Source organism: Diadema setosum, chromosome 7 (genome assembly GCF_964275005.1).
Source record: "Diadema setosum chromosome 7, eeDiaSeto1, whole genome shotgun sequence".
Classification (NCBI taxonomy): Eukaryota; Metazoa; Echinodermata; class Echinoidea; order Diadematoida; family Diadematidae; genus Diadema; species Diadema setosum.
This window is the reverse complement of record NC_092691.1, coordinates 19,488,306-19,499,392: the sequence shown is the minus strand read 5'-3', so window position 1 is coordinate 19,499,392 and position 11,087 is coordinate 19,488,306. Positions and strand designations below refer to the sequence as shown.

The 11,087-nt window shown below is 36.6% G+C and overlaps 1 protein-coding gene across 1 annotated transcript; it reads left to right on the top strand.

Moving 5' to 3' along the window:
- Positions 1-4,109: 4,109 nt before the first annotated feature.
- Positions 4,110-9,903, top strand: LOC140231101 (uncharacterized protein C9orf85 homolog). The gene is made up of 3 exons (XM_072311254.1): positions 4,110-4,416; positions 5,646-5,759; positions 9,591-9,903. Exons 1-3 carry the CDS (start codon positions 4,208-4,210, stop codon positions 9,901-9,903), a joined length of 636 nt encoding a protein of 211 aa, XP_072167355.1. The 5' UTR covers positions 4,110-4,207.
- The last annotated feature ends 1,184 nt before the right edge of the window (positions 9,904-11,087 follow it).

Below are 11,087 nucleotides of genomic sequence, written 5' to 3'. Positions count from 1 at the left end.
ATGATATCATCACCACAAAATTTTCCATTGATCGTGTACCAAAAGATGACAATAATTAGCTTTTCTGGTCTAAATGTGTTTGATATTTTTCTTGATTGAACAACTTCAAAGCAATATATTTTTCTCTTAGGCCTATATCAGGATTTCAGACTTGGACATAATTACGTTGATCACAAAACTGGAAATTTCATTATTTCATGCGCATACTGTATGGCAAATATTGTGGAGGGATGACACTATCAATTCACCATACATTTGCAGATTAAGTTAAGTATTTTTTTTTGCAATAATTTCTCTATATTTCCTTCTCCTTTTCACGCGTCCCAACATTTTTTTTTTTTCGACATAGGGTGCCTATACTTCTGACAAACATCGCTGTCTCTGCTGAACGTTCTTGTCTGTTCTGTTGTCTTACTGTTATGTTATAGTCTTGTCTCATAAAGTTTTTTCCTCCAGCAGTGTTATTATTGTCCCAGTCTCGTTTCATGTTCATTCGCATGTATGTGTGTCTGTTTGTTACTCTGTTTCTTGTTTGTTTGTTTGGTTTTTAGTGCGCTTCCAAACTTTGTTTCTGTTGATAAAAAAATTTCCAGAGGGGCCCACATTCTACAAGCATTGTTTTTTTTTAGTGGGTCCCTTCATTTTTCGCACTTTGCGTTTTGCTTGTATACTTAACTTTGATCACTTCAGTTTTCATGACAATATATTATTACCATAAGGTTCCACAATATGTATACTCTATTCATTTCACATAATTTTGCTGAAATTCCTTATTCTCTGTTACCAATGACTGTGACATGTATGCATATGCTTTTGTCGAAAAATGAAATGAAAATTTAATTGAATTGAGTATTCACATTGACTGTTCCAGAAAGGTTTCGTGAAAATTAGCAAAACTTCACAATTTCATAACTTCCTTAATTATTCATCCGAACTTGATCAAACTGCAGGCCTACTCTTCTGCCTGTAAAATTTTACTCTTTATTTTTAGACTAACTATTATTTTTCCGGATATTTCCATTAATGTTTACTCAGCCTGTTTGACATCTCGTCCATAATGAACTTTGATCATCAAAAATCATATCATCTCAATATGCAAGTAGAAGTCAACCTTCAAAGAAATGAACGAATCCCCCAAATAAAGACATCATCTTTATGCTTCTGAACTAATTTTCAATGCCGCGTTCAATGACACAGAGTCATAATGCGGGATATTTTTTATATGTTGTTTTATGTTATCATATCAATCGTTAGGTTCGTGCCTCGCTCACGACGAAATTCAAGGCTGCATGTACCTGTGCAATACAATAAAACTAATAAATGGACAAAGTATAGTTGCGTGCGTGAAGTCCTTTAATGAGCACAGAAGTATCTCTTTAACATCAGTGTCAGATCAGTAAAGGTTTGTAACTACTTATAGGTGCGCACTAATTGTTGCTTTGGCGAAAATACTCCGATTTTTTCCGACAGGTCTGGCCATTACTGCTCGCCATTCCTTTGAGAGCTGAGAGAGAAAGAGAGGGTGGGAAAACCCAATATATGAGGCGCTCTTTTACAGTCGACAGCGACTGCTACTTAGTTTAAGAAACGTGGGAGCAATAAAGATCCATCACACCACTTTATTATCACTCAAGCAACCACTTCTAATCAATATGTGACGACAAAACCTTACATGAGCCCCGCCGTTTGAGAAGAAACCATCAGCATGGACAACGGATAGAACGTGAAAACATGCAATTTGTTTAACCCAACTTGAGCTTAAGGCAAGACTGTCATCATGACATGTGAACAACAACGTATTAGGTCGAGGCACATGGGCTGGGTTTAATTTTCCACGTTACAAACGTAAGCTATAGGGAACACTATATCCCCCCCCCCCAAAAAAAAAACAACAACAAACAAACAAAACACAAAACACACACATACACACACACACACACACACACACACACACACACACACACGCACACACAACAACAACAACAACAACTTTACTCCTATATATGAAGAGTTTGTTTGCAAAAACCGATAAGTCCATTTTTTAAGATATTGAAGTGCGATCTGTGTCATAAAGTTCAAAATAATACCTTAATGATATATTGGTCTCTACATATAATGGTATATTTTTTAAGTTATGGTAAAAAGAAGCAAAATTTTTCTTATTATTCTCTTTATTTTTCTTGACCTTTAATCGCAAATATCTCCATTTGACAAATATGGACTTATCGGTTTTTGCAAACAAACTCTTCATATCTTGATTTACCCTCCTTCAGGAAATAATTTCGCTGAACAATCAAATTCAGTCCCATAGTTATACCATGGACATACAACGTTGGGTCCATGTTTTATATTGCATGTGCCTACTTTTTGTCAACCTTGCAAAGTGTGCATTGCTATTCTTGGTTATTCTACGTAATTGCATATTATGTTTTATCATGAAAGTAGACCTACTTCAGATCCTTTATATATTGTGCATTTTGTACAAAATGTTGTTACAATGATTTGTGTTATGTATGCTTTGTATTTTGTTTCAACTTTTGTTGGTATGAAATAAATGACAAATTGGATTGAATTGAATTGAACTGAATTGAAATAAAGCATGGATCCTTGAGGACGAAGTCATATTCCTGAAATCTTCATACCTTTACTCTTACATGAAGAGTAAATTAGAATCTTAATATTCAAAATATCGATTTTACAGAAATAAACTTACCTCAGTGATACGACTTTTATTGTTTTTGATATATAGATGATTTAGTGTATTCGTTTATTCCTTTTTTGTTCCTTTATTTTGTTCGCAGATGACACGAGCTTCTTTTTCTCATAAAAACCTAAATACAGCAACTAATTCAGAATTATTAAAGGTATCAACGTAGTTCAAGGGCAATAAACTGTCATTGAATATTGAAAAAAATGCTTGTCTCTTATTCTCGTCTCTGTCCTGTTACATCCACCTTGTGTTGTCTTCTTCGGTCAAATGACACCGAAAATACTTAAAAGTTTTACGTAATTTACTACGTGTATGCGTTCTGAGAGAGAGAGAGAGAGGGGGGGGGGGGGGGAATTGTTACCAGCCGTAATGTCTATAGAGGTCGTTGTCCAAGTCCAGCGATTTGCTTGTCGATAAACTGTTTTCTCCATGTATACTTAAAGATATGCCACGACATGTAATTTATGTACATATTATTCACATAATTATATATTTGTAATGATAACTCTTGCTTAATTTTTCATGACTTGTGAATATTTTTGATTTTTACCACACCATGCAGTGATTTTCTTTTTTTTTATAAAGGCCTATAGGGCCTAGTTGGAGAAATCAAATTTTCTGAAACTGAAACTGAAAACCAAGGGTCCCGCGGAACGTTTTGAGTGTGTGTGTGGGGGGGGGGGGGGAGGGTGGGGTGAAAGATTTTCATTGTGCTCGTGGTTGGGGGCAATGGTGCCTCCCTTCTACCCCCATCCTTCCCCTTTGACGGTCAGGCTTTGTGGAAGGAACCCTCGGAAATTTATGTATTTTTTGGGTGTATTTTTAAAACTTTTTTTCGCTTTCTTTATAAGAATCCCTGCAGCAGGTGTTCCGGCAATGATTCTATAAGCTTTTATTTGCTAATATCGTGATTATCATAAATGAGCGGGAATGTAATTCTTTTGTTTGCACAATATCATAGGCCTATTAACTTGCATAAAATTCTTCAAAAAATAACAGTGTAGAAGTATTAAAGAGACATAAGGAAATAACCAGTTCCTCTATCCATTCAACCCCATCCTCTCACCCCACTCCCCCCTCCCCCCGAAAAAAAAAGGAGAAAAAGACAAGAAAACAGTGAAAATGGGGGAAATGACAGTTTACCTATCCTGTCGTCCGGGAATACAGTATAGGTTGATTGCGCAACAGATTGCAAACGTGCACAGTACATGTGAGTCAGAGCACGGTGCTTTGGATTGGGTCCACGTACAGCGAGTGCTACCGAAGCGACGAAGCGCCGCCCGGGCCCCGCGCCGGTACGGACGGTGCGGCCGCACTCTCTCGGCAGCGCATCCGCATAAAGCCTGTATCATACAACCGTGCTGTGCTTTCTCTTCTTCCCTGACCTGGCCACTGCACTGTCTGTTGCTTTCTTTGTCTACCCGTGAAATTTACCGTAAATTTAATAGTTAAAATACATTTTTTGCTGTCAGTCAGAAACCACACTTGCTAACAACAATGAGTACCCAGCGGGGAAACGTCAAGAAAAACAGAACTCAGAAACACAAAAATACAGTTGGTTTCAAGAACAGCATGCATGATACTAGCAAAAGAACCAAACAACTGAACGATATGTGCATATCTGACACCTGTGCGCGATGCAAGGATATCCTTGAGTGGAAAATCAAGTACAAGAAATACAAGCCACTGACTCAACCCAAGAGATGGTAAGTGCAAATCCTGATATACGTGTTTATTTGACGTCAGAAGTGATAGATATCTGAGCTCTGCAAGTTAAAATGCGTAGTCCCACTCGCTGATGTTTGCGTATGCTTGAAAGAACTTCCTAGATTGGCAAATGTTTACTGTAAATTTACTGTAGCAGCCTATAGACCCTCTAACAGGCTCTCTCAGTATAGACTCTAATTTACTTAAATATAATGTGTCCATTGCAGTTTGCACCAGTAATGCACTATGTCTGGTTTGTTCTTGAAGGCATTTTTTTTTTTTTTTGACAGTGCCTTTTAATACCTTGTCAGTCAGTGCTTTTCTGCTAATTAAGTATCAAAATAATATCATCATCATATGTATTATGTAACTAAATTTATACACAGCCTAGTCGCTGTATTAAAATAGCGACAGGTTGTCGCTTCGCACAGCGTCTGGTCAGGCTACATCATATTGTATCAGAAATATGATGTTCATTTGTAGATTGTTTGCATCAAATTGTTCTCAATGTGGGACCTTCACAATCCTAGTTATGTACACACAAGTGGAATTCAGGGCCACCGGAACACTGGGAATGCACCATTCGCAGGAATACATACGGTGTCGCCACTTTGCCCCCCCCCCCCCGTTTTTGCACTGAATACCTTTTTTTTTTTTTTTTTGCTTGTTAGCTGATGAAACTTGGAAGTGCCCCCCCCCCCCACACTTTTAATAACGTGGCACCGGCCATGGAATTATCCCTAAAGTTACAGTATCTATACATTTTTAGGGGAAGTACCGGGTATTGCATTATGCAAACATGTTGCACTGTGCAAAGATAATTTGGCAAATAAATGGTGAAAGGTAAGGGCACAAAATGCGTCAAACAGAAAAACATAGCCTTAGGTGTGGCAACTATAGATTATGTCTATTCTTTTGAATACTTTCTACAGGCACTCTTTGATTTGAATCATATGTTAGATAGTAAAGCAAGTGTGTGATCATTTAATTTGATGTTATAACTGTCAGTGTGTTGGGAAACTTTCATTCACAGTAGATCTAGTGATTTTCCAATGCCTTTCATCTAACAATCGTCAATATAAGTTTGAATAAACTAAATTTGTGATCATTAATGGTATAAGATTGAGACCTCCACCCATCAGAATATCTATTTTTAACATGCTTCCAAGCCTTTGACAATTTTTAGTTATTTGTGTGTTGTTGTTGTTTTTTAACATTTATTTGACAGCACAAAGTGTCAGGAGAAGACCATAAAACATGCCTACCGTATCATCTGTGAGAACTGTGCTGAGGCTGATGGGATATGTACCAAGTGTGGCAAGCCCATGGGAGATGAAGCCGGGTAAGGCTTACGTCCTTGCACGTCTTTCTTCGAAAATGGTTGAAGGAGTTGATGGATTTAGAGAGCACAAATGAGAAAAGAAAGTCTAGAAAGAAGAGAAATTGAGATGAGGAGAAATTACAAGTGAAGAAAAGATTTTGTTGGGGTACAGAAGGAGGCTTGTATGGTGCAATGTATCTGTAGATGCCAATGTTTTCATGGTCGTCATACTATTTATGCATAATATTTCAGCCTCTTTATAATCACATAATAAATATGTCTGAATTCATCAGATGTATAATCTCCTGATACTTTCTAGAATTCATCAGGTATTTGTGAAGGCTGCATTGAATATCAAACTAGCATCTGTGATTCCAGTTTAAAGAGATCAAGCATATTCCTTCTGTATTTTTATTGGTCACAAATACGTACAATATAAATAGTAGGTGTTTTAAAAAAACTTAGTAACAGTCTTCTTCCATGGTTCATTCCATAAGGACATAAATAAAGATTGCTGAATTTGAAGGATAGGATATTTGAAAAGCTGTGATTGTAGACTTGTAGTGCACGTATTCTGACAGTTTTTCATGAAGTTAACAGCATCTTCCCATCAAATATATTTAACTCGTGTGTGACTAAAAATTGGTGTAGAAAACTTTGGGAAAACTTCTAGGCTTCCCAATTTCAAAACTGAATATAAAAAAAAAAAAAAAAAATGAAGAAAGAAATTCATAGTTAAAGATCACTACATCCACAGCATCATAGCACAAGCCAGATTTCTGAAGAAACTCCATCGCAGTGCTTGATGAGGATATGAATTTTGTTGACTTTGTTTAATGCTTTAACAGTATTCCTGTAACTTTACATGCTATTATAATGTACATGATGATAGCACTTGAACCAAAGCTTGGACATATAGTCATCCTCTTAAGCCATCATGGCCCCTTGTGTGTCTCACACTTGTGCCCTGTAATACTGGGCACATCCAAGTGTATATTAACCTAGATGAAATGAAGATGTGTAATTGTGAAACTGTTGCAGATATGAAAATGCTATAGATTTAAAGACATTTTGCCTCTAACCTTCTTCTACATTGATGCCAAATTCATACACTATGTAGGAATTGCTCAGTTAATAGTCTTGATATGCATTGAATTTCTAGTTCTCTATGTACCTTGTCTGTGAACTTTGACCAGCAGTATTAAAAGCTACAAAAGATACAGTTAGTGATGGTGATAATGGTGATGATACTGAATGATTGTGATTTTCATCATAATCATGATATATTTATCATGATCATAATTTATTTTCACAATTATGGCAAAGTCATCTGCTGAGCAACAAATCTATCATAGTTTCATGTCATTTGTCTTGATTGAAATCACTGAAATTTTGAAGTGTCTTTTACCTATTTTCTTGGCATTTACCTGGCAAAAATCATTTACATAACTTCTTCACAAAGAGAAAAATAGAAACATTTTCAATGACCACAAGAAATGACTGCACTACACTAATGATGACCTGTATAAATGAGACAATTCTGTAAGAAACATCTCATACACACTATGAAGCAAGCTATCGTCTTAGTCTGAAATTTAACATTTTCAGTGATATTATATCAATTCTTTTGTGTACCCATCCTGCAAAACAAATTAAGTGTTCATCCTGCGCTGTGCTGAAATTCTGAGAAAAAAAGAGTTGTAAAAGTTGTAGATGTAAGCATACAAAGGGTATGACTGTGCCTCCATGCTGGTGAAATACTTGCCATCAATCAATGGTTCTTGTCTGTGTTCCCCATATCATGATAAATGAGTAATCAAGTTTGCACATGAACCCTGCTAACAGCAAGGTAGTCTACCCACTGATATTTCACTTTATGATAATAGCGTGCTCTTTTTGTGTATGGAAAGTTTAAGGAATGTAATGAAATATATATATATATATATATATATATATATATATATATATATATATATATATATATATATATATATATTGTAAATCATTGACTATTTTTTGTAGCTGCATTTATCCAATAATGGGGTGCATATCAGAGCAGCACCTAACCACATGACAATGCATTTTGATAACAAATTTGTAACCAATAATAAGACTAACCTACATAATTCACCCAATGAAATTTACTGATATGACTTCATATGGTCCATTGCAATCATGAATGACAACCAACTAATGAAAGACATTGGAATGTGAGATCCCCTCTGGGCTTGTAATTCTGAAAACTTTGTGTATCTTTGTTTGTGGTTAAGTCTAAATCAGTAATGGAGAATTTCAGTCGATGGTTTGATGTCGGCACCTGTAATATACCACGTTAACACTAACTGCTGAACAACAATACCACAAGAGAGAGATGTTTATTCTTTTATACATGTATTTCTTTTTTCATTCCATTATCAAATAAAATGACCATTTGAAGGTCAGTACATATAATTGCCTAAAACTTGAGCAGATAGCTAACGAACTAAGCTTTCTCTATCAATTTTATGAATTGTACGGTGCACTTCCCATTTTAAATACTCTGAGCCCAGAATATCACCTGTATATATTTTGTATCCTTAAAAGAAGAAATTTGTGACAATATAGGTAAAAAAAAAAGACAGGGAAAATTTGATGATATTATGCAAAATCATTTTGACTTGACAAAATACTTCTTCTTTCAGAGGGATGATGTTGAGTGAAATGCTGATTTTTCAAACAATTGGAACTTACTCCAGAAAGTATTTGGTAGTTACGCTCTTTACTTATTACAAACTACTCCATTGTTTAAGATATCTCTCCTTTAAAAGTCCACTCTATTGTCCAGATCCTAGCATGTCCCGGGGATAAAGTGTTCACTTCCAACCTGCTTTTAATTCATAGCAGCCTGTGGAGTTCTTCACCCTGATGTAATGTGGCATGCATGAGTAGTCTGGACTCCCTGATTTGTACAATGTGCTGAATTCTGATTTTGAAGTGCAGAAGTGCCCCTTGTGAATTCATGAAGTATGAGTGTATGGCTCCCTGCAGGGTCTTAATAAGCATCAAATTCACACTATTGAACTAAAACAAAAGTTTAATTTACATCCCAGTAGGTTAATGCTGTCTTCTTCTTCTTCCTCCTTTTTTTTTTCTTTTAGATTAGAAATTGTAATACCTATTACAATGACCAAGAATAGATTTGCATTTGGAGGCACTATCAAAAAAAAAAAAAAATGGTCGTGTGTTTTTGACAGTATAAAAGTGATGACAGCCAAGGTGACTCGGATGACTCAGTTTAGCCACTCGTGAGACAAGCTGTGCCAGGTAATAACCCCATAGGAATCACAATATCTCAGTGGCAAAGAGGTTAATACTGCACATTGCAAAATCACATACCTTCGATTTCAGGATAGAAAAGAGTGGATTGCACGCAGCCTCTTCCACTCTCTTTTGCTCCCTCACTCTCCTCGGCTTGCTTTTTCATCTCGCAAGCCCCTTTGCTGTTTTTTAGATTGATGTAGAATTAAAGTGAACTCTCTATCGGGTAATCGTATTCACTCGAGTCTCCTTGTCTGTCCCTCCGACTTGGAAACATTCTCTCTCCCACACTTTGCTTTAAAATGGAAGTCACATCCATACATTGCATACACATTTGATATTTATTCAATCAATTTTCCTCGGCTTTGCATGCCGCGAGGGTATGCATCCAGGAATGATTCAAGTCGCCCCGAGGGTCATATTGATGGTATCATGTGCATGAATCCGGTGCAAAAGTAGAAGAAACAAGCACACACACACACACACACAAAATCATGTACATTGTATTTTTGTGTTGTTGTTGTTGTTGCATGTTTGTTTTATTGTCATCGGTAGGCAACCCCTGGGTGCAGTCGAGCAAGGGGCCGCTGGGGAGGAGGAGGAGGAAGAGGAGCTTGAAAAGGAGTTTGCGACTCCATCTGAGAAGGAGAAGAAGACCGACTTCAGGAGGAGAGAAAAAGGGGTGTCGGCGGAGGACAAGTTTTCCCTGTTGCAAATCCAGGACAAAGAAATTGGAGAAGGAGACTGTGATGAGTGCAGTGAGAAAAGCGATGACGGTTGTCGTGGCAAAGCCGACATGGCACATGGACTGGATGGACATTCATCAGTCAGCTCCAGTCATTCCCTGTCGGTTGAAGAGATCAGTTGATGATACTTGTACTTACGATGAAAGACTTGTTTGATACATCAACCTTTTTGCCAGTCACTTTTAATACTATTGTAACTCTTGATATGCTGTCAAAGTGGAACTATTGCTCAATTGATTTTTTTGAAGGTCAGTCTATGAGGAGGATGTTTTCAATTTCCATGACCATCAGCACTTTGCTGATAAAAGCATGGATTTACAAATTGCACAAAACAAACTTAATGAAGTATTTCAACCTATTATTACTATTTTTTTTTTTGTACACAGGTATTGCAGAGTGTGAAATGCATGAAAAAAAGTCCCCACTGCAAAATGTTCCACATTTATGGTACCTGGCTAGACAAAAATGCAACTTGACTTTTATCTTTGAAGCAATATTTTCGGAACTTTAACTTCAGAAACATCAGGTCCACGTGCAGTGATGAATAATTCAACTGGCAATAAAGAACCAAAAACTCAGTATACACAGTCAAAGACAGGATATAATGATGAAATATTGCTTTCTATTCTGGGTGAATTTTGAATCTTATAGACCTGCACTGTGCCAGAAGGTCAAATTATGATAAGGATTCAGGAAAGGAATTTCATTTTTTTTTTCTCTTAAGGCTATGCAAGGCCCTGTATCGCACAGAGTTGCATTTCCAACAATTCTCCAAACATACATCTGGATTCAGGAAAGGAAAAAAAAAAGTGGCAAGATACTCCATGAAAGTTTGAGGAAAATTAGGACACTGTGTTTGAGAAAGTTGTGTAACTTTTGTAAAAAGTAGTGGGTAATACTGTACTGTATACGCCATATATTTAGCGAGTCTAAATTTTTGTGAATCGAGACTTCCCGGCGATTTTGCGAGTGGTTAAATTCGCGATCGTGGAAATGTATATGTGTGCGTCACATTCATATGGGATCAGAGTTATTATTTTCGTGTGTCTTTAATTTTGCGAATACATGTAGCACCTGACTTGCGAAATTCACGAAAATAAAAACCTCGCGAAATATTCAGCGTATACAGTACATATGTGCAGTACATACATGTATATTCTGCCCTCTCTGAATGAGAATTTATAACAATTAGTGATGTCACAATACTGAAATGATATACATGTGGAAAGAATTAAAGGAATGCCATAAAGAGGAATTCATACTCATAGGATATAGAAAAAGCACTCAACTTGGCTCCACCATATTG

Excerpts from the sequence above, each read along its gene's own strand:
- LOC140231101 (XM_072311254.1), top strand. The coding sequence starts at position 4,208 with ATGAGTACCCAGCGGGGAAACGTCAAGAAAAACAGAACTCAGAAACAC. Across the intron at positions 4,417-5,645 it reads CTGACTCAACCCAAGAGATG|CACAAAGTGTCAGGAGAAGA; the intron begins GTAAGTGCAAAT and ends TTTATTTGACAG. Across the intron at positions 5,760-9,590 it reads CCCATGGGAGATGAAGCCGG|GCAACCCCTGGGTGCAGTCG; the intron begins GTAAGGCTTACG and ends TGTCATCGGTAG.